Source organism: Aptenodytes forsteri, unplaced genomic scaffold (assembly GCF_000699145.1).
Source record: "Aptenodytes forsteri isolate BGI_AS27 unplaced genomic scaffold, ASM69914v1 Scaffold182, whole genome shotgun sequence".
In the NCBI taxonomy this organism is placed as follows: domain Eukaryota; kingdom Metazoa; phylum Chordata; class Aves; order Sphenisciformes; family Spheniscidae; genus Aptenodytes; species Aptenodytes forsteri.
In genome coordinates this window covers 1,640,814-1,665,362 of record NW_008795932.1, presented here as the reverse complement: position 1 = coordinate 1,665,362, position 24,549 = coordinate 1,640,814, and the positions used below count along the sequence as shown (strand labels likewise).

General features: G+C 38.7%; 1 protein-coding gene across 1 annotated transcript in view; it reads right to left on the bottom strand.

The window, feature by feature from the left end:
- Positions 1 to 22,698, bottom strand: part of AGO2 (argonaute 2, RISC catalytic component) — a 32,981-nt gene extending 10,283 nt beyond the window's left edge. The window contains exons 1-11 of the mRNA XM_009285080.2: positions 22,505 to 22,698; positions 18,420 to 18,540; positions 12,273 to 12,454; positions 10,801 to 10,937; positions 10,531 to 10,665; positions 7,819 to 7,906; positions 6,597 to 6,744; positions 6,276 to 6,395; positions 5,804 to 5,926; positions 3,393 to 3,526; positions 317 to 501 (exon numbers count right to left, since the gene is read on the bottom strand). Coding sequence (XP_009283355.1) covers positions 317 to 501; positions 3,393 to 3,526; positions 5,804 to 5,926; positions 6,276 to 6,395; positions 6,597 to 6,744; positions 7,819 to 7,906; positions 10,531 to 10,665; positions 10,801 to 10,937; positions 12,273 to 12,454; positions 18,420 to 18,540; positions 22,505 to 22,581 — 1,450 coding nt within the window. The 5' untranslated portion in view covers positions 22,582 to 22,698. The remainder of the gene's footprint in view (positions 1 to 316; positions 502 to 3,392; positions 3,527 to 5,803; positions 5,927 to 6,275; positions 6,396 to 6,596; positions 6,745 to 7,818; positions 7,907 to 10,530; positions 10,666 to 10,800; positions 10,938 to 12,272; positions 12,455 to 18,419; positions 18,541 to 22,504) is intronic.
- Between the last annotated feature and the right edge of the window lie 1,851 nt (positions 22,699 to 24,549).

Sequence of the window (24,549 nt, the reverse complement as noted above, 5' to 3'; positions counted from 1 at the left end):
TATGTTTTAATCCACTGCATATCAATTTCACAAAAGCCCTGGTTTAGCTTTCTCACTTACAAACTGCCTCTCAAACGCAACCAACAGGAAGAACGTGGAAAAGCAAATTAAAAGCATAGACAAAAATGCTGAAAAGAATTAAGGTCTTAACATAAAACATCATGCAGCACAAGAATAGTAATTAATTTAGAGCCCATTCCCTAAATGGAATTCATATAGTTAAACCAGAATTAAACTTCCTGTCATTCAGATACTTCACAAAAATTACATGAAACTGTGACTGAAACACACGCGCTCATGATTTGCACTTACTGACCATAGACTGGCGTTTTTCCTGGCAAAATTACTACAACAAGCTGCAGCCCAGTATAAGTGTTCTTGAGATGTCTGAACATAGGCTCCACACTGTCAGCTCCCTGCGCATATTTACAGAAGCACGGCTGCCCCTGGATTGGCATTCCTGCATCTCTGGAAATCTTCCTCAGTTGTTCTGTAAAGGACCTAATGGATGTAAATAAATACATTAGATTCTCAGGTAGCAAAATCCATCTTGATTTTTGTTCTTATTTTTAATGGAACAATCCTGTTAAACTTGCAGAGTTGCACTGTCCAAAAACCTGGGAATTTACCCCAAGTGCACCTTTAATTGACTGTGCCTATGTAGTCACTGAAGGAAAGACGGGGAAGATGAGGAAATACACTGTATAAATAACACCATTAATAAAAACTTCATTTCCAAAGCAAATTCCACCTTATTTGATCTTTCTATGGGAGATATAATATAAGCTACTTTTTGCAAAAACACTGCAACGATGATATTTTTGGATAGCCTGTTCTACCATACTTCCGTGTGGTACTACCACTACAGAATGGACGGAGCTCCTTCTTTTTCTGGGTGAGGAAAACAACCAACAGAAGTTACCAGCAATTGTGTCTCGGCGAATTGATCTAACATCAAGAATTATGCACAAGAAAACCTTGCTAGATATCAGAGAAAAGGTGTATCCTGGGAGGTGAAGACAAACCTTCTCCAAGGATGGTGCAAATATAAGTCACCCTTTGATGGAATTGGTTGGAAACAGAGGCAACCTAATTTTGTCAGAGGCTTTTATCGGTGAAGACTGCTTCAGGCCCCCTGCTAGCAGGGTATGCTGCATTGCAGCCTGCCTCCTTCTCCTGGCTCTTGTTGACATGGTAGCGTTTGCCTATCTTTCCTTTTGAAGGGACACCAAGAAGACACTGCGCCTGTTGTAAGCAAGACAAATCAAAAGCACTTCAGTGTAGGAGTCTAGGGCTCTATAAAAGTATACTCAGTCTGGAAAGCATCTTCAAAGTCATGGCTTCTCCAGGTTAGATGCCTGCAGTCAGTGGTGCATGAGTAGTATATAAGTCCCATCCCAATAAAACAAAGGCAAGATGAACAAGTAGTGAGGTGTCACAGTGCAGACCTGTAGAGCGGAGTACTTGGTGCCGAGGGACCAACATCCACGCTACATGTGTTTCTGGGATTTTTCGTCAGAGTGGCTGTAGTCTGGTGCAGTGGGCTGAATGTCCATTAGTGGCTGAAGCACATCTTCTAGTCCAGTTTTATCAAAAAAAAAATCCACATTGTACACTCAGGCTGCTCCTTGATGCAGAACATGGTATGGCAATTGGTGACCATCAGGAGCATCACTTCAAATATGCACTCCTGATCCAAACTAAAACACTAGTGCAGACACAGCCAGAGATGTCCTTCTTTGGCACTTGGTTTAATGACCAGCATAGCAAACGCATGATCCCAGGTAGCAATGCTTAACTGACATAAATGCTGACAAAGCCCCTTTTATTGTTTTGGAGTAGATGACCCCATAGGTGTCTAAAGTTGCTCATCTTCACCAAAGGGTGCCAGATAATACGGTCTTACCCACTGAGAGGGTGTGAAGATTTAGTTTCTTCCAAACCCATTGTTAACTTTCATGAATCGTAACAGTCTGTGAGCTTCAGCCCTGCAGCTTGTGGCTTCTTGCAGAAAACAGGCACATTAAGCATCTTCCCTGGCAAAACAGGCACTCACCACTATAAGCAGAGTCAGTGGCAGAACGTGCAAGTCTAAAACAGCACAGGTTTTGAGCCTTTGGAAGTTCATCTGTAAGTATTGTGTCCAAGAGGAAAGGTTCTCTCCCTGTTCCTGAGAGGTAAAGCAGGATGATTTTGAAGACTTTTAGGGATTTTGAAGGTGTTTACTCTGATGGATCTACAGCAGCCGAGTCCCAACTTGCTCAACAAGATGTAACGAGAAGCAACAAGATGCAATTGGATGCAGCCATATTCCTAGTATGAAGGAATGTCCTTTCATGGTAAGGACAAACTCCATCTAAGCCATCAAATAATTTTATTTTAGCTCATTATGTTGAAGACTTCTGCCTATCTCTCAAAACTTCTCCTACACAGCATTTCCACCAGAAGCAACAGTGTGGAAGGGAAAATTCTCTGGCAGCTTAGTTCCTGCCATGTACCTGGAGAGAACAAGTCCCTAGCCTTACCTTTTACTTTTCTTCCCATTGTGTAAGATTACCACTGTTTGCTCACCACTTGTTAGGGAAAAATTCCCAAGCTATTTGGCAAATCATCTAAAGGAACACTGTTATGGCAATACCGTTGTTATAAACAATCACTGTCTTGCGTTCACCTTACAACTAACAGCTGAGTCAACTGCAAGGGCAGCTATAAGAGCTGCACTAGCCCATGCATGAAGGGAAAGCAACTGTGTGCAAACGAAGAAATTAAGACAATCCATCTATACAGGCATGCACACTGTCCTTGATCTAAGAATGGTAGATATCACTTTTAACAATAGTCTTTTAACAATCATGTTCCATCTAAAGATTCAAATGCTCAAAGTCAACAAAACAACTAGTCCTACTCATCTTGCGAATACAGCAACTTGCACATTACGGTAACTCTAGAGGGTAGAAAGTTTTAGACAAAAAGTTGGATTGCTTTTTAAAACTTTCCTTTTAAATAAATTCTGCACAAATAAATCTATTCCATATAACCAGGAAAAGAACCTAAGACGACATACATGTTAGCTTTCATTCTTGACAAACACTTAGTGATAAACACCCATCATTACATCATTTCAGTCATCAAACTCTGTCCTAAGGCCTCACTGGTCAGAAACCTGCCATATAGTATAAATTGCTTTTGGAATGCCTGATTTGGAGGATTTCATGATGCTAGCGTTGAAATCATATTGGCATCATGCAAAACACAGAACATCGAAAGCACTGTTAAAGATGTATTGCCATACGTTAAACAATTTAACAAAATATATATTCTAAACAAATAAGTGAAATGGTATTTCCATACATAATAAAAAATAAAATCACCATCTTATGAAACACACTTACTTAAGATGAACTTCAGTGCATTGGCGCTGGGGAGCAAAGCATGCAATTGCCCAAACTTTTATTTCAATTCCAGTGTGAAACTGTTTATTCCTCATGTCCCAGACTCCTTGAACTGGTGTAGCAATTGCTTTATTCTGGAAGTGGAAAAACAAAAACACCCCCAAAACACTAATGCAAAAATTGATTCATGCTAACAAAAATCAGTTATGATTCTACTTCCCTCCAACTAGCAGGCTATTTATATTCTCAGGTCTTTCTCTCCACTGTTCAAACATCTATCCTATCTTATAAAGATCATTTTATCACTGTAGCAAGACAGCTTGCTAGCCTGGTGAAAAATAAAGCTCATAAAAATAAAGCTCATATTGTTCCATTTTTATTGTTGATGGTTTCCTTTGGTTATATAAATCAGCAGCAGATAGAAATTACATATGAATAGTAAGTCAGATTCATGCTTGGTATGTAAAGTTAACAAGAACGTACATTTCTACAGCAACTTTACAACTGCTCAGTGAACTTTCCAAGAGCAATTTAATTTAAGTATTATCAATATTTTACACATCACTAAGTAGAGGCAAATAGTGGTTCGATGTCACTGACACAACTCTAGAAAAAATGTGAACAAGCTGACAAAAGATGATCAGTTATTCAACTTTGACCTGCGCAATACTTTTTTCCTCCCATCAAGCAGACATTACTGTGATAGATTATCTAGAGGACAAGGGATATAAGAAGATCACTAAAGTAATTCTGGTGATGTTAATTACCTTAATAAGTATTAGTATCCTGTAGATGTTTTAGACAAGTTACCATGATGTCTGCCTTCTCATTTAGCAGCAGCAGCTAAAATTTATGGGAATTTTTCAGGACACAAGTTTGGTAATTCATTTTGCAAAAAGTTGTGTCTGCTGAAGGCAGTACCTCCCCCGCTCCAACTTTCCATCATTCATGTGCCATTTAAGCTCTTGTTCCCTCTGTTCCCCTGGTGCCAGAATAGTTCATGAGAGCACTCTCCCTAATCAGGATCAGGCAAAGACAGCTGAGTTATCTTAACCTGTCAGTGAAGGAAGGTTTGAGCTAATCTGCCTGATTTTGTCTGAAGAGCTTTAGGTAGAAAATGCAAGATCCTCTCCCATTGCGGGTTTATAGAGGTAGCAGTCTGATTTGTGCATAGGGACAGAACTATCTTCAGTTGGCAATGCATGATCTAGAAGAGGTTCATCAGAAGCCTTCACAAATTAAGTTATCCCAGCTATCAAAGCTTCCGTCTTGCATAAAAACAAGACACGTTATATAGTTGATAAAAAAGCTGTTTCTCAGGCTTTTTTTGAAAGACACCACAGTAAGAAGATGTCAGAAAGGCCATCTGAAAAGCCACTGTAAAGAAAAAACCTGTGAGTAAATACTCCAACAGGAAGAGATGGCTCTAGAGAAAAATATGCTGATAGAGATAATACCTTAAGATAGTTGTCCTAAACACAGCCGCTCCACCCAGAACACTCAAAACCAACCAGAAGTTCAGAAAGATTTCAGAGTTAGGGGAGGCAAAAAAGAACAGAAATAACTGAAATGGCCTCTGTTGTTCTCCATACACACCGATTTGAACCACTACTTGCAGGTTTCTTCTTGCAACACACAATAAAACAGTGTGTGAAAAAAAAAACCACAGCTTGCACACATTTTTCTCTTAAGTTTATATAAGTGCATTTTCACCCTAGCTTTATGTCCTGGTTTCGGCAGGGATAGAGTTAATTTCCTTCCTAGTAGCTGGTACAGTGCTGTGTTTTGTTTTGCATTTAGGATGAGAACAAAGTTGATAACACACTGATGTTTTAGTTGTTGCTAGGTAGTGCTTACACTAGTCAAGGACTTTTCAGCTTCCCATGCTCTGCCGACTGAGAAGGCTGGAGGTGCACAAGAAGCTGGGAGGGGGCACAGCCAGACTGGCCAAAGGGACATTCCATACCATGTGACGTCATGCTCAGCATATAAAGCTGGGGGAAGAAGAAGGAAGAGGGGGACATTTGGACGCATGGCTTTTGCTTTACTTATTAAACTGTCCTTATCTCAACCCACAAGTTTTCTCACTTTTACCCTTCTGATTCTCTCCCCCTTCCCACCGGGGGGAAGTGAGCAAGCAGCTGTGTGGTGCTCAGTTGCCGACTGAGGTTAAACCACGACACTTTACTTTCAGAAATAAAGATGCGATTGAGGGACAGAGCATCATCACACACAACATGCCCATTACATTTAAGGACTTTCAAAAATTATATTTAAGTTCTAAACATTACACCTATGATGACTTTATCCCATTACACCCAACATCATTCATTTAAAGCAACCATATTATAGAAGTTATCACAGCTAGTCATCGAAGCTATCACAGATCGTACAGTATCTGTTCAACATACCCTGCCTCCATAGAGGATTGAAGGGGGCTGTAAGACTCTACCGGTCACATCTGTCATTTCATCTTTGACCATTATTCCAAATTCACGAACATAAGGGTCGGTATTAAAACTCGCACTCCGCATCTGAAATTAAAAGGAATTAGGTATTTCTTGCAGAAAAAGAAGGTTTTAATGAGATCTAAAACTCTTCTGAGATAACCTGTGTTTGGGCACATACCCCTTATATACGGGTGATGCCAAGCATTCAGAGCCTCTCTTAATTCCACTTGGTTACATGGATGCCTCAAAATTTGAAATAAAGCACCAAAAGAACACTTGAAAATCTTCTGTGAGAATGTATTTCTCTGATTAATGGAGAAAGTCTTATGAAAACAAGTTCATAACCTGCGTGTAGTGCACAAACTATTTAGTATCTGCTAATAGTAAGAGAAAAATTAAGTCCATTACTACACAACTTCAACAGAACACTCACCAATTTGCTAATCTCTTCTTGACGGTCAGGTGCTGATCTGGCAGTTGCTCGAATCATAGTGGAAGTTTGATTGTCAGTGAGTTTCTTTATGCATCTTTGTCCTGCCACTATGTTGCACACCTAAAATATCCCCACACAAAGGAAGTTAAAAAACACAATGCAACTGTTTTTTGGTTTGGTTGGGGTTTTTTTCCCCATTGCTGCACCACACAATTTCTAAAGTTGGCTACTCAAAAAATAGTTTGTCAACATTTGAGCCTTTTTTCCTCTGCCCGCCTTCCCCCATTCCCAGAATACAGTAGTATTTAAAAGTTTACTTGCCTCAAGAGGAAGGTATGTGTGTTTCTGCTCCTGTCCAACTTGTAAACATGGAAGGTGAGGATAGCGTAAAACTAATTTGTGCCTGTCCTTAAAATACTGAGCTACAGTGCATTCAACTGTTTGTCCATTCTCCTGCTGAAGTGGGAATCTATTGGAAATCAAGTATGAAAATGAGCCATTACTTCATGTAGAGTACTTTCCCAGACTTGCTCAACACACTTCCTGGGACAAGTTAAGCTTACTGGAGATTAAATCTATCTTGCTGAAATGATGCAAGTGTACTTCTATAATTAAGATTCCATCATTGCCACTACCGTGTGTCTTCTAATAGTACCACAGAAGGCTACTTCTCTAACATTCTTGATACCTGAAGCTACAAATTAAGTTTCCTGAGAGCGGGTGCCTTAGAGACAAAGACTAACGTTTTCTGCTCATTTGGGATACTCACAGTACTACATTTTACGATATGCCATGCACAGAAAATAGCAAGCCTACTATGAGAGTTGCAAAACCAATTATTGCTTCAGAAATGCATTTCGTTCTTTCTGTACGTTAGAAATGCACACACATTGGCACATACTTACATCAAGGTGGCACAAATATTGTCTTTTCATTAATATAATACATCACTGAAAGGGCATGAAACAAAGCCCAAACAATTAAATACCAGATTTAGATATTGATCAGTTATCTTCTTGTAAAAAGCTGGTATCAGTTTTGGTCCTTATACTACTTTCTTAAAAATGGGAATAAATACCTCCATATTCAAGTTATCTGCAAAACTCTGGTTAGTGATTAAAAATAAACATTTTTTCCAGAAGAAAAATAGATTGGCAATAAGCAAGGTTAGAAAGCTGATCCCAATTGGCACTCCTTTTCTACTCAACAGTTCTGGGAAACATCGTGCTACCAATAGGGCACCCTGTTCTTCCAACGTTGAAGAAATCCATAAATGAAAAAAAAAACCCCACCAAACCCAAAAAATCCACACCACCACAGACTTAAAACAAAGTGATCGGTTCAAATGCCGTGACACTCGTTACAGAATAAAAATAGAACAAAGAGAACAGCAAAATTGGGAAAATACTTTGAGGTGTATTTTAAATATATTGATCAAAGAAAGTATCATTTTTCAAGACAACTTTTCCTATGTCAGTGCAGGCAAGATACTTTTCCAGCCTGAGATTAAACATACGCTTAAAAAAGAAGCAAAATACTTTACGTTTGGTGACTTGCTGGTCGTCTGGTGACATTGCACACTCTGTACTTTCTTTTCATTTGTCCACAGTGTGTTATCTCCACCTTTAGACCTAAAAATTGGAAAACACGTATCACTGTTTCTTCAAAATCAAGGTGTCAGCCCCCTGAATTGCTACACAAGACCACTTAAACTGTGCAGTAAAGCTATTCGCTATTTAGCACATTCTCAGAGCACCAAAGGGTATCCCAGACAGAAATAAAAAATAACAATTCAGTGTCTTAAAATTCAAAACCCCTGAGCTTCAGCCAAAGTTCAACAAAGAATTTTAGAGACAAGACGAAACCCCAAAGCCCCAAGAGTTCACAGACGAAGCTGAACGCATTCTGTAAATTCCAATTCTGTACCTCTAAGGAAGTCCAGGATGGTGGAAGGACAGAAAGGGCACGCAACCTCCTTGAAACAAAAAGCTTGTTTATACTTTATGTCTAAACATACGGTGTCTGTGAGACCTCCAACTATTGCAACCAACCCCAAACTAATGAATCAGGGGGCTGGGAAAATACCCATACAGCCTGTAGGAGCCCACGGGAATGAGGCCACGGGGCTTTATTCTTCGTGAAGACAAACATCTGTTGCAAACCCCACTGGCACAAAAGCCAAGCCCACCTGAAAGCCAAAAACTTCTAGAAGAATAAATTATCCACTCCAAACCAGCACAACACAGCTACCCATATAGAATTGTTTCTAATTTACCACCGTGCACAAATATAAGCTTGAATGCAGCGTTTTCATTTGTATTACTTTCATGCTTAGGCAGAAACAGATGTAGGTGGGCTATTAGAGATAGGAAGTTGAATGTGTGGGAATAGGAAAGAGGGGGCTGTAGATAGAAATTCCTTATATATCTGCACGTGTGTATAAACTCAGGCTGCTGCTGAGTAACAGTACATATATTTCCCCTATCTGTCAAGGGCACTAATAACTTGCCAAATAACATACTAATCTTTCCATGTAATTTGTTATAGCTCAAAGTGCCATCTATTATGAAACCTTCAATAAATATCAAGTTTTCATTAATTCCTCCAAAATCTGTATCACAGTATTTTCATTAAAAGATAAACTGTTACCTCAATTTACAACTAGCTTTGCTGCAAATTTGAGATGACTTCTACCTGAAGAATGAAAACCCTCATGGAAAAAATGACAAAAGCAGATGGCAATTCAGCGCCTGATTATTTTTTCAAAACACTTACAACCAGTACAAACTCAGGATTTATTTATACTTTTCTTTCTAACATCTAGCTGGGCAAAGATGATTTTGTGGAAACAGGGAAGCTGCATGACAGATTTACGGAGTTTGTTTTTCTTTTTTAACTTCCTTTCTTTCTATCAAGCATATCATGAAGGAAAAACCTTCAGTGAACACAAACAGTAAGATTCCTTCCTCCTACTCTTTGATTCAGTTATTACATACTAAAATAACTGTAATTTACTTCCAGGAGAGTATATGTATGAAATATATCTAAATATGCAAAAACACATTGCTAAATTATTAGTAAAATCTGGAATATGAAAATCTTGACACCAGTAATGAGAAAAATTTAAGATCAGGTAATTTAAAAAAAACAAAACAAAAACCACACCCCACCGTGAAATCCCAGTCTTTGTAAACATTTTGAAATTAATGGATTAGGAACTGGAGTATCTTTGTCATGGAACTGGGACTGGCACTACCAATATGTTTCAAAAGTGAAGAATATGAAAGTTTTGTATTTCTAACTGTTAACTCATATTTACTCGAAAGACAGGTGTACTTTAGAGTAAAACACTACAGTAAATATAACTTCTAAATACAATAAAGGAATATTCATTTGGGAAGATAAATTGTTTTTAAGGAGACTGACATAATAAGGGATGCTGCTCTATATGCTGAAAAGATCTCAGTAGTACCTCTACACTGAGATGCTCTCAGATGCCAACACGCACCAGTAACTTCGACATGCCACTTGATCGAGTGACTGGGTGGTGGTGAGGCACAAAAAAAAAAAAAGAAGGTATGTCAAGAACACTTACACTTAAACGAGGAGAAGCTTGCGTAAGTCACAAGCCAGTAACTAATCTCACTAAAATAAATTACCATCCATCTGCTACAAAGTTTTAGTTCATCCCATCACTTAGAGTAAAACATATCACCTTCATGGTTTCGCTAAAGCACTTTCATTAAAGGCAAAGCTAATTAAACTACCCTATATTTGCCACAGACAAAATGCACACGCATATATAATTACTACAGATTCTTGAATATGTGATAGTTTACTTATGTGCATACCTGAGCTCTATATGTGGCTCGTTCAAAACAAAAAACACCCCAAAACTCGCTTTGCTTTTTATAGTAGTGATTCATCAAATCTGAAGCCACATACTTACCTGAACTGACCCAACTTTGCTTATATTCACAAAGTGACTCTGTGAAGCTACAGAGATTAACCGATGTAGTAAGAAAAAGGACAAGTAGACTGAAACACAAAATTGATCAGAAGACTTCTGAAAGTCTTGAAATATATGTAAGTAGTAAAATGATTCTTGCCTCTTAGTTTTGCTCAAAAACTGTATGTGCACTGTTCGTTGTGGTAATCTGTCTCCCAATAAGGCAACTGCTATAGAAAATATTTTGAACGTGTAGTGGCAACACATCAGACAGAATAAAGCAGTTTAATATAATTGAATCATTACCTTTTATTTCTTTGGTAAACTTTACCCTTTGGGAATCTGTCAGAGGTTTTTGTTGTTCGTCAATACTTTTGAAGTCCAAAACTTCACATACAAACTCGATAACTGGCTGTGCTTTGTAAAATGCGGTTGCAGATACTGTAGACAAAAACGTTAATGTTATATTACAACAATACTGAGGAAATTTTTAAGAAATCCAACGAACGGAACAAAACTTTTGCCTTTCCACTGAAAGAGAAAGAAGGAACAAGAGAAGATTTTTATAGGACCTACCATCAATATTTAACATCATTTTCCATAACGAAGGTCTGACTGATTGATGGAAGCCAAACCAAACTTCTCTGCCACCACCCAATGGATTTGAGCACCCTTCTGATGCTGTAAAAAAAGATCGCCCCACAGGAGTATATCTGCAATAAAGAAAATAAATTCAGATCATAAAACTAAAGCAAAATAAAAAATTGCAATAAAGCCATAACTCATGCAAATTCCTATTCACAAAAGCACAGAAGTGTCAAGTGTTTCAAATTACCAGTAGCTGAGATTCCTGTCAGGACTCAGGTTACACCTCTCAAAATCCAGCTAGTTACAGTAAGAAACCGGCTACTACTCGTGTTTGTTTAAATTTATTTTCAGTATACTCGTTAATATACCTACTAATTCGAACAAAAAGCATTAATAATTTTTTGTACTCTTAAAAATTCAGCTACGCTTCAGTAAGAAAATAATTAAACATCTCTGCTATTAAAACAACAATGTAATAATCTCTCCCCTTACTTGTGCATAGCTTCCTCTGAAATCCATGGAAACTTTGCGTGGGTGAACAACTGATCTAACAAATATTTTTGATGCATCTTTCATCTTGGTAATTCAGTACTGCACACTTAATATCAAACAATCCAGCACTAATATGTTTCTCTGAATGAAGATGTGTGACTAACTAGTCTCAGTTGTTTTCTGTGTTGCAAAACCTGACTAAAGTGATTTTTTTTTTTTTATCCTTAATGTGAGGATAAAGTCAATGTAATATAAGGCTATTTAAAGATATTTACATAAATTTAACTCATTTTCCCTGTTTAGCCCTTCAAAATGGGAAAGTTCAGCCCTACTAAGCTTTGTTCTTTATTTTCCAATTGAAAGTTATTTGAACAGTGGTCTTAAATGACTTGTTTCATGGCAGCAGAATTAAACCCAGTATTTCTTGGGTTTGACTACAAATGCTGTAGATCCCACTTGCTTGGAAAAAACAAAATAATTTTCAAGTTTTGCTTTTCTATAAAAACAGCTATTCTGGGTGACATTAATGTCCCCCTAGCACAGTCTCCTTTATACAAAATTGGCAATAAACATCTGCCCAAGGACACATAGGAACAGGGTAACAAGTTTTAAAACCACCCTTACATGTCTACCAACCTCCAACTACTTTCCACTCTGGAAGGGCTTCCTTCTCTGAGGCTACAGAGAAACGGGGTAAAAGTGACGTGGCAGGGCACCCCTGACCCGAGAGCACGCAAACATGGAGCAAGTCTGAAGACCAGTAGGGAAAGGGACTTGCGTCCAGGCTGGAGGCTACTAATTCCACCCGATGAGCAGAAAAGCACCGTATTGCCTCTTGCCTGAGCATGCCATCTGCTAGATAGCTATTATTTTGGTTGAGCTATGAAAGCACATCCTACCCAAAAAGCCACTGAAACAATTCAAATAACAATGCAACCTCCTAAACAACGTCAAGGTCTTTCCCTCACCTCATGGAAGGCAAGTGCCTCATCACTACATCCAGTGCCTGGATGGTTTCAAACGGGACACTTGGCAGCCGACCAGAAAGAGCATCATGTAAAGCCTGCAAACTCACACAGGACATCCACTTTATAGCCACCTTAAATATTCTGTCCTTTCCTTCTCCTGGCAGCGTGACCTCCAGCTCCACCTGCAACAATGCCAAACAACAAACCAAGATGATTCTTTCCATTTAAAGGGGAAAATGGAAGGGGCTTGGAAGAGACGATGGATTCCTCTGAACAGCACTATAAAGCATGGGAAGAGACAAAAAGCAATGATGAAGAAACATCATACATTAGGTACAGCCTCTTTTTACAGCTAGATCTTTCCAAAGGTGTATTTCAGAAAGCTGGCGTGCTTCCCAACTGGCATCTATCTCCCTCTTTGAGGCAACATTATAGTTTGGAAGTGCTTGAGTATCAACAGGGAGGTCTCCGTGAAGATCCAATAACCTGATTTCAGATACCCAACGCATACTAATGCATCACCGCTCACGTCATCTCCTGCGTGCCTAAAATAAAAAGTAGTCTGTCACTACCTGCCAAGATTCATGAATTTCTGGTATTCGCTCTCTAGAGCGCCAGAGCGCTTTATATACTATTACTGTAGACATAGATCAAATGAGAGAAAACAAGATCCACAAGGAGCTTTCAAAGGAAAAAAAAACAAACACCACCACCCCACAAACAAAACAAAAAAAACCACAAAACCCACCAACCCCAAAACCTCTTATTTTTAAATACCAAAGAAAGAATAAACAATGACCCCCAAGTACTAGTGATGCTATCAGGCAGGAAACAGGGGCACTCCTTTGACATGTTATGCCCTACTTTGAATTTTTTTCCTAAAAAACCACTGGCAAACTACATTATGGTAAATTACTTTAGCCAATTACTTGTAATTAACTTGTAATGCTGATTTCTCCTCTTTATTAAAACAAAGAAAGCCTGAGCACAGAAGTTCTTAAACTGACAAAAATTAAGGCTTGTCTGAAATGATTAGCAGTTCTGGGAGTGACTACAAGAAGTAACAAGATCAGAGTACCCTTTGTGCTGGATATAAACAAAAACATTGCATTTTCCTGTCCTAGGGAGCTTACAATTTAAATATAAAAGGCATCCACTTAACAGACAAACTGTAATTAGTGGGCTAGCAAAAATAATACATGGGTAACAGTGAGCTAATATATGCAATCATCTGGTCTTTTGTGGCAGTTAGCTTCTTCAGTCAAAAAATAGGAAGGAAAGATAAAACACAAATAATAAGCCTTCCCATACGCCAAAAAAACGAGTAGACAATTTATAGAAGGCAGTCAAAATTAATATTACAGACGCATCTCTCCTCTAGTACAAACATCATTCACTAGGAGACTCGAGCAGAGAAAGGAGCTGTATGGCCGTAGGAAAGCAACAGGAACTGGAGTCTGTAATTGAAGGGTCGCTGGTCTGAATCTGGCCCAGAAGGTTAATTCTGCTGAAAAGCTGCGCAAATAAAGGTACAGGTTTTCAGCTGACACAGGTTGGAAGCTTTCTACAAAGCCTTTTTTTCCACCAAGCCATCAAAAGGTCTTCAGCTTACATCTCATTTACAGATGATGGAAGACATCTGTTGCACCTGAACGGCATTTTCCTTTAAACTTCTCTCCTCCTCCAAATCAAGTTTTGTAATTTCTTATTGTTCCCAATACCGTTAATACACAACTCATCTGATTATTAACAACTTTAGTACCCTTAATGTAAAAAAAGATTTCATTTTATTTTTTTCCCCCTCCTGGTTTCAATTTACAGAGCTCCTTCACCATGATGAAATAGAAAGAGATGAAGAACAGGAGTACTTGTGTTGCAGTATCTGTGTCCCTGGTAGAAATAAAAGACCCAGGATTGAAGAATTTCTATTCCAATTGCTAGACTGCAAATACCTATTACATTTAGCATAGCTGTGACAGTGAATTCACACCACTGAATTTGGCCCAAACAGCTTTTGCTGTTGGGTCTAACCCTACATCAAAACAGTTGAATTAGAGTCACTGTTCGAATAAGTAAGGTTTAAATCCAGCTTTCCAGGTTTTCTTCCTTAATATCTCACCTGAATTACATGCTACTGAAGAGTTTGTTTAAAAAAAATCATAAAAATACATTAGGACCAAAAAATGTGTCCTTAATCCACATCCACAAGATCACATATACTTTTAGGCACTGCAAATCAGAATTTAAATCTCTCAGTAATACTTTATTTATCCCACTCTATATTTTTAAGGCCAAATGAACCGCTCATGTTTGACTGAGTAAGCAAAATAAGAAAAATTTCAAGACAAAGTAGCTTTAAATGGGAATTTTACCATGTAATTTACTATTAGGAATAAACTCTAAAGCCGAATTTAATGTTTCATTTCCTACAGTTTCACCAGGTGTAATCTATCCCCAAATAAAAAATTTACAATCTCAGTCACTAACCTACTACCTGCTAGACCCACTGCTAAATTGCAACACAGTTGACATAATTTTGCAACTAAAGAAACTAAATGAAAGGGTTGTTACTGTAAGGATGTGAAAAATCATTAAGCCTGTGAAAAATTTGAAAGCCGTTCTTAAAAAGAATAGGTCTTGTAGCCAGTGTAGTCTGACTGACTCATGCAAATCAGCATATATCACTGTTTAAAAATAATAAAACTTATTCTCCATGTTTTCTGAGGAATTCTTAGTATTCCTTTTTCTCTATAAAATATATGCATCACTACGTGATTATTTTATCATGTTTTCAGCATACAATGTACCTTTTCTATATTAATCTAAGAGCTTTTCCTCTCAATCGCTGGGAAGGAAAACAAATGCGCAGTTTCCAATCAAGTATTTGGGTGCCCACCTCCCATGGACTTGTTTGGAAATCTCAAGCTACGGATGTAAGAAAGAGGTCTGCTTCTATCATGGCATTAGCAGTGCTTCAAATAGACAAAGTCAAGAGGAGTAAGATTGTGGCCATAGACAGGATTAACACTTTCCTTCTGAAAAAGGGAACAGCAGCAGGATTTCTGTATCAAACTGCAGCTTGGGTCACTCATAATCACTGTTTTTCTAATTAAAGACTGCTTAAGATCTATGTTAAGATATATCAGTTGTTCTTGAATCTTGCTAGGTGAGAAAACTTTCAAGTTCAGTTAAAATTTATTTCTAGCTCTTAATCGTAGAAGGACATTTTAGGGAAATACACAAGTAACGCAGCAGTTGAGTACAAAGCCACAGTTAGAGGTGACCTGGGCTTGCTGTTAGAACCTATGAGGAAAGAGGAGACTATTAATATCTTCATACCTTGACAGTGTCCTATACACTTCTTTCTTCATGATGTGTACAAGTAAAAACTAAGAAAATATTCTGTTAATAATTACATATTCGTTCTGAAAGGTCTAAAGAAATGAAGGAATTAAAGAGTGAAAATAAGGTACGATAAGGAAGGAATGAAAATAGGTACGATAACAATGAAGGCCAAGCATAAAAGTATTTCTATAATAGAAAAAGTTATAAAAGCAGCAGGGTTGTCAGCAAGGACAAAAAAAAATCCAGCCCCAGAACAATCACCACCCACAAGAGATGAGGACAGAGTGCACTAATTAAGTTAAAAAGCAACAGGAGGGAAAAAAATGTTGGCAATTTGGTGTCAGCCTTCTGTTTAGCATCAGTTCTTCCACTACCGATGCACACTGCAAGTAAATCAAGGGCTTCTTCTACTTAGATTAAGGATCATCTATTAATCATTGTATGTTCATGAATCTTTTCAATATGGTCCCAAACGTGATCAGATGTGCAGTAAACTTGCTACATTTATTATGTACAGAACAGCCAAAAAAAACCCCAAAGAAACCTAATCTAATTTTGCTAGAGAAAAGTCCTAATGCCTACAAGCTTTATACTGGTTTAAACCATGCTTAAACCAATTTAGTGCCATGTAAAAAATTTCCCTCATTAAGCTAAATTTCCCCACATCTGATTTAAACCAGCTGAAGATTTATCTCTATTAACTCTTTCCTCCAGGGTAATAATACTAATATATGTATGACAGAACAACCGACAAAGTCCTATATCCCGTGGGAAATAGGGAAAAAAAAAAAAATGAATTTATTAAAAGCGAGCCTAAACGTGAGCCACAGATGGAACTATCTGAACCATCTTGTGCTAATCTCCATTAAGAACACTCTCCTCAGTGACTGCCTTTTGCAAATGATCATCGCTCCGGCTAGATAATTCTGTCCCACCCAAAATGGTTAACAAAATCACTAAAGCCAGCCTTTTCCCAGGTGTAGGTTACAACATTTGTTTGCACAGACACGAAGGCATTGGGCATCAAAAGCATTTCCTGCTGACACACTGTCACTAGACTTCATTTTTACCATGTATGATTTAGTATACGTGGTCTTTAAAATCTAAAGCCTCAAGAATCGAGTCCTGTTCCTTCTTGTGTCTGAATGGCTGCTGACTGAATAGAAGGAGGAGGTCATCTCATGACCCAATCAGAGTAAGGTCAACTTGCATCCCACAAAGTCTCATTAGATTCAAGTATTAATTTGATCCCAGTTTGTTTATCCTCCACAGACAAACCATTTTTCATTTACCTTCACTTATTAAATGCAGAACTTCATATTTGTCATAAAATATATTGTCAGTCATCCACAGCTTGGAACATATTATAGTTATAAGGTAACTCTGCGTGCATCCAGAGGACTTGTTTAAACCCCTAGGAGACACTCATCAAGTATCATTCCACCTTTAGCAAATACTTTGCAATCTTGCATGTCAAATCTGTAGGAACTGGAATACTATATGTGAAAGTGAAAAAAAAATCTCTAATACTTTTAAATGATTCCTTTATAGTTTCCTAGACATTAGCTTAGCAGTTAATGAAAAAATAATTAAGACTGGAGTAGAGACTGACCTTTACTGCATGACATTCACTTAAATACATTTGGGGGAAACAAAAATTACACACATGAGATTAAGAGCTTGATTCAGGTAGAACTATTAACTATGTCAAGCACTGCACAGGCATACAATATGAGACAGCGAAGGACAGCATGAACTATTTTGTAGCACACTGCTACTCAATTTAGGAAGACCTAAGCTCTGTTCCCAGTTTTATCATATAAGCAAGTTTTCACATTTCTCTGTATTTCCCTTTCCCCCTTATATTTTACTTTTGTCTAGTTAGGTTGTAATCAACTTCTACGGGATCGGACAGTCTTCCGCTGTAACTGTGCATGCCTCACCTTGCACCCACAGCAGAAGGGTACAATGGCCTTTGGGATCTACCATAGTATAAGTGAGTAATGAGAATGACTGTATCCTCAAGTGTTCATCATCTAAATAAAAAAGGCCACAGAAAATTCAATCTGATATTAGACCACAGAAGTGTAGGCTGTTATTTTATAGGGTTTTTGTGTTAGCATGTTCCAACACAGTCCCTTCTGCTTCACCAGTCAATGGGCACAGAGGTGGGTACACTTCGCAGCTACAACCGGAGTGACCAAAGAGGTCACTGCCCCACGTACAGAGCTGGCAAACAGAACATGCAAGTCCTTTTCAATTGCATGAAGGGCTAAGCTAGCAGGTCTTAACCTGTGCAGTTTAAATTAATTTGGCTCTCACATTGTAAAGGATTAGGGAAGAGGTTCCATACCGCCAACAGAGGGTTGGAGGAGTTCCTTCTAGCTAGTGGACAGTGAGAATCTTTGATGAGATTAACGAGCTGGCACAACAGCTTGCTGCTGCCCAGAGGGGTGCTTCCGCTCCCCTCTCCCAAACTCAACTATGCTTTCACTTTCTCCCTAGTGCCAGTATGGAGCTTGTCCACTGTCTTGGGCAGTTGATCCAGCTCACCAAAACAGCAGAAACCATGCGAGTGGGGAGAAAGAGAGGGAGGAAAGAAGGGATAGGGAAAGGGGAGTGACCCATTTTGATGGCAACAAGCTCACACTTCTATCCTGACAAACCACACCCTGAGCAAAGTGGCAACAGAAGGAGACATCTGCTCCAGTAATATAAAATCAGTTCCTATCAGTTATTAGAAAGGCTCTGAAAATATTACATTAAAATCTCCAATTAGAAACTTTTCTATTTAAAACTTACTTTATCTCTCCCAATGGGAAGCGGCATAGCTGTATAAAGGTTTTTTCTTCCATCAAACACTGGTTTGCGATCCCCAAAAATCTGGGTTTTAAAGTGCTGAACCATATGCTCCACTATTTCTCTGAAAATACAAAAAGATTACGTTAGTTCAACTTTTTACTTTTGATGTTAAGTAGCAAATGAACACTAACACTAATATTTATGAATAGAGGCATTAGGTAAATGAAAGGGTTGTCCACTGTTGAGTATTAAAGGCAAGATTTGTTTGACTGATCTGAATTAAAGCAACCTTTTCACAGACTAAACTGTTTTCTTAAAGCAGCTATTTTTAGGTTTTTCAGACTGAAACTTTCCTTCCTCTTTTCTGTGATCTACTGAAAGTGGTAAAGCGAAAGGCTCATGCTCTCTCAAGCTCAAAACGAGCGGTGCTTGGTATTCTCCTGGGGCTTCTGCTCCCCTGTCCTAACAGCCCTTTCTGCAAGGACCATGGACCAACAGCTCAGTAGCCTGAGCAGCTTTCAAAAAAAAAAAAAAAAAAAAAAATCACTATCCAAGCTTACAGCCTTAGTGTAAGGACAATAGTTCTATGATGACAGCGATATGCAAACTTTTTGCATCTCACAGAAATATTACTTTCAAATGTAATTTTTTCATGTATGAAACAAAACTGGGATCCATCCAACAAAACTGGATAAGCACATTTACCGGGACCCATGCATATTAAAAATACATATTCATTTAAGCATAGTTGGAATTAGGTTGCACATTTGTATGAATGAGGTAACTACTCACAAAGTTCTTGTCAAACCACAGTGTTTACACACTGGTCATACAAAACAATTCACCAGCTGATGAGAGGTCTGTTGGAATAACAACACCCTTTGATGTCAAAGGTCCTTCTTTGGTCCCAATGTCCCAAAGAGACATCCTTCAGGCTATCTGTATCACAAGGCTGTAAAATCTGAAATCCATCAGTGGTCTGCAATACGCTGCCTACAAGATCCTTAACGTACAGCTTGGGGCAAAAGGGCATTAAGAAGTTAAACTGACACAGAAAGGAAACCACAGCATGCTCTTTCTTCAGTACCGTTGTCAACTAGCAGCTCAGAGAGACCGCAGATGACTATTTCATACACCTTGACTTGGAAAGGCAATTAACCCAGCCAGCATGCAGTTAGATACTACAGCAATGCAAAATTCTGAGATGAAACTCTGAATTCATTCAAGAAAAGAATGAAGACTGTTTTAATTAACAGTTTCTTTGCTGTGTCCCAAGGCTTTAAGACAAGATGTGACCATTGAAAGAAACTTGCCTGACCTCCTGAGAAGTATGAATAAAACTTGACCAGTAATTTCTGCCTCAGGTCTGCAATGTCTGACTGAACAAGTACGTAATTTGGAGGGTGGGAGGAAGGAGGTATTTTTCAACCTTGAGTTAAAGACTGAGCAATGGAAAACCCATTCTCTTACTGAGCAAGTTCTTCCGATTGTGAACTACTTTATATAAAAATGAACACTTCCACTTAATTAAGGTTTTCAAGCTTCAAACCACATTTAGCGATGGTGCTTTGCAGCTGTGGGTAGAGACATCTTAATGAGAAGTAAGTTATTTTCTCCACATGAATTTAAAAGAAGAGTTATTTACCAATTCACTAACTTCAGCCCTTTGGGACTAGTATTCTACCAAGATCATGCAAGCACACCAAGAACCTGGGGCCAGCAACTGCAAGCACAGTTCATCTTGAACCTTGTACGAGTCCTACCTGTCCTCATGAAATAAACTGAGTGCATCCACAGCGCAGAACCAAACTCATATTGCCCACTCTCCCTATCTAACTATCCAAATAGATCTGGGCTTTCTGCGACATGTAGCCAGACTGCATTAATTAGGCACAGCAGCACGTTGGCTCAGCTGTGCGTTTTCCAGTCCTGCTCCAGCTCATGTCTCATCAGCATGGAACTTGCCATGTACACTGTACACATCCCTGCAGTGGGTCTGCAGGGTCATAGTCCAAGCCACAGTAAGTCCTAGAATAAAACCGAAGAACGAAGCTGGCACAGATGAGGGAGTAGCATACATGAAAATAAAATCTCCCTCTATCCTTTCTAGAGGTTACAACATATAAAGTAATGATAAAAACTATTTACTATAAATACACATCTGAATTATATAACCAAAATACTAGAAATGTGTAAGCCAGCTGAAAAAAACCTATCATTTAGAATTGGACTACATGTGCATCCTGCATAATCCTATATATATACATATATATAAGTACACACAAAAATATAGGTATACATGTAGGACTGAAAGGTCACAGCTCAAAAACCCAGGCATGGGTGAGCGCATGTACATCTACAGGATAACGCATGTAGGAATAAGCACTCAAAAGAAATAAAACATACACTTCATTAAGTGAATCCAATTTGTATTCTTCCCACACTGCACTGAGAAACATGCACCATACCACTGTCGAATGCATTTATGACATCCTTGTTTACTGCAAAAGGCATTTCATCTATGTAGATTCATACTTGCTCCTGTTACCACAACAGAGGGAGTGACTAACCTGACAAAGCAGAGCAGGTCGGAAGCTGCCAGTGGAGAACGAACTTGCTACTGAATATAATCTGCCTTCTCAGTGAGAAAAATTGCTTTATTATTCAATAATTATGCTCTCTGCCATTGATGAGCAAGCACCCACATGCTGGACTGTAACAGAGGTTATCACACAGAACTACAACATACAGGAGCTGTGCAGCACTCAGCTCCCAGAGGAGCTACAGAGGCATGGCAATCTGCATCAGTTGGCAGCATACCAGTTGTCGGGGTCGGAGCTGGTGGCAGGGATATTGGTTAATGAAAGCAAAGCTCTCACAGCTCCCACTATGAAAAAAGTGACTGCTGAAAATTTTTTTCAGTGCTCCAATGCAGTAAGAGTATCTCAGTGAAATCAGCAGGGTTGCCCTTGGGCAAGAAGAGAGTTCAGCTTAATACACTTACAACGGTGTTTGCTTTTAAAGAGAAATTCAATTCTCGACTAGCTTAAAAATTAAATTTATAATAGATCACCACAGGAAAAAAAAACAGGATAGCAAAGCGTAGTGATGCTGCTTTATGAAAATGCTATCATTATCGACTCTTTAGTCTAACAATGGATAATGCACTCCAGTTTATTAATTCACGTTAAGAAAACTTCGGCTTTCAGGTGGCTTTTTTGACTCCGCAGTTTGTTCATGGTCATGACTGCATATTCCACCCATGTGACCTTTTTTAGTAAGGAAAGGTTTTGCTCTTGAATATATAAACATGCCATTCCGATCCTCTACAGTCAAGATGTAGGTAGTTACGATGATAACACTTGTGGTTTCCAGTTAGTGCCAAGTCTTGTTCTCAAGTTTCACTTCTGGCAACACCACTCTTTTTCAAGTCAATGAGGTTGCCACACTGTGACTAATAGGGCACATATGCAAAATGCAAGACTTAATTGCTTGTTTCCTTGGCCAACTGATCCATATTTTCACCTTGCTATCTGGTTCAGGAGCATATCTTTCCCTTATATAGAATCTAGTGATGAAGGATAATTTCTTACCTAATTTAGTCCCTCCACGATCCTCTTGCAGCAGCACAAACAAATGGGTTTTGCCTCCCCTTGTCAGTAGGGGAAAGTGGGAAAACAAGCTGGTAACACCAACTCCCTGCTGAAGGACTTGTCAGCCAATCGCACTCCAACATTTAACCAAGCAATACTAAGAATCATATTTATCAAGTTGGTTTATACTGACCTAGCTCCACTAGAGTTAATACAGTTTATCCATCTGTCACCAGTGGCTTTGATCAGCAGCATCTTAAGATGCTGACAAGTTCAATCAAAATAAGGGACAATTAGCACTGAAATCTTGGATTGGTACAGCAAGACTTGGAGAAAAAAAAAATGCCTATTGATGGATATGCAAAGTTGGAAGCTATCAGTACAAACAATGACTAAAGACAGACACATCCTCCAAGCGGTCACACAGCTCCAGCATTTTCAAAGGAAAAAAAGAATGTAAATAAACTGAGGAAAAGCAAAGCACAGTATTACCTGTTAACTCTTCTAGGGCATTTTTCTGGCTTTATATCCAATTCGTAATGGTAGATATCTATTTTAGGAATGTCCATTTCAAAGAAGTTGGCCTGCAATTTGATTGTTCTCCCAGAAGTGCCAAAATCTGGTCGAGGAGGGGGTTTAAAGGCATATCCCTGTATTGGTGGTGGCAACGGTGGAGGAGGTGCAAGCACTGAAAGAAAGAGAGAGCACAAATTAGCCATCAGCTCTATCAAATTGACAGTTAAACAAATTTACAGGCTATTTGACCAAGGAAGCACAGCATATTTAAACTGGTAACTTTTTTTAAACAATCTAAAAACTGAAAAAACCCCACCCCCCGCTATCAGGAGTCCATGAATTCTGACTGTCTTCTTCCCATGCTGGTTCACCATTTGCTGTATTTCCTAGCCCTGATTACTGAATAAAATCTTAAAATCAGTTGCATTTTCCTATACTACAAGTCAGCTGGGTGGGAATTTGAGAGGCCAAGTGGGCACTGCTGGGAAAGTGAGAACGAGATCTTCATTGCAGGGAAGAACCTCCGTTTCAAAACAGACATTGAAGCAAATCACCTAACCACATTTATTTGAGCAAACACCTATAAAATGGAGTTTCTACCACTTAAACCACCTTTGTGATCACATTTGGATGAGTTGCATGCATCTAAAGCGAATACAGTGCATGCATTTCACCCATATACATTTTGCTTAATGACCATACCGCGCAGCTTGCCGAAAAGGGGAATACAGCATAGGAGCTGTTCCTACATGTTGCAGCTCTCTGGAAAACACTATGTATTAGAATTAAACTATATCCTACTGCTTCCTTTAAACAAAAAGCAAACAGAGCAAATGGTCTGCTGCTGCTGTACTGTATTTTTGAGCTCAAACGCCAGCCGTAGATCAGACAACATGAAGCAGAAGCATAATAGCTGCTTGTGGTTGTTTCAATCTAGGAAATTCCATTAAAAATCCAGAGAGAAGTGTGTAAGGTACCAACTTGAGTATTCAAGACTCCTGCAGCATCAGTACTCAGGTTTTCCATGGTTTAGAGCAGTAACAACTTGCAGCAAAATCTTCACATGTGAAATAACCCAGGAGGCTTCTCATTACTTATGTAAGAATCCAGGTGTGGTTTCCTGGGACTATCAAATTCACTCCTCTGCTAGCACCAGAAACAATACACATTGCTTCATTAACAGATCAGTCACCACTTTCCCACCCTCATTTTCCCTACTGGAAAGCTGTTCCAGTACGGTGATGCTCTAATGCTCAGAAACATCCTTCCATTTTTATTTATTCATTGTCCGGTTATACTCACTAACCTTCAGATTAAAGTACTCCTTATTGTATTTTTAGATTTAAACCAAATTCCCATTTAATTCTTAATTCTAGGATACACTACTTCTATTAGTCTCTTCTCATAAACCAGGCTTCATTCTCATCCTTCCAGTCATTTTTCAAGCTAATACATTTTCAGCTCACCTTTCCTGAACAAGACCAAGTGTTATTCTACACGAGGTCCCATAGGGTCCAGCACAACCGCACTGATGCTTTCATCTCTCAATTGGAAACGTCAGGTTTATGAGCCCTAAACCGCATTTGCCTGTTGTACCACTGCCTTATAACAGAAGCTCTGGGCCATCCAGTGACCAGTCAGTACATGCATGCTTGTCTCGGTTGTTTATGACTGATCATCTCCCAGTTCACTAGTAACTCCCAGCTACATGATCTTTAATATATAGATTATTTAACCCATATCTATTACCCTACTGCTTTTTGTATGATGCTCAGGTCCTCCTTTTCTGACAATGCCTCCTATGCCCCGTGATGAAGTGTGATGTACTTATTCCTAACATTTATGCATAAGATCATTAATGAAATAATAAACAAAACCATTCCCAACCTTAGTAGCATCATTTCCCCACTTTACCCTTCAACACTTCCCATGGCCACTTTCCCCACTCATCAGCATGTCCTTACTTATTTTTACTGTTCTAACCTGACTTTCAGCACCAGTTTTCCCACATACCAGATATT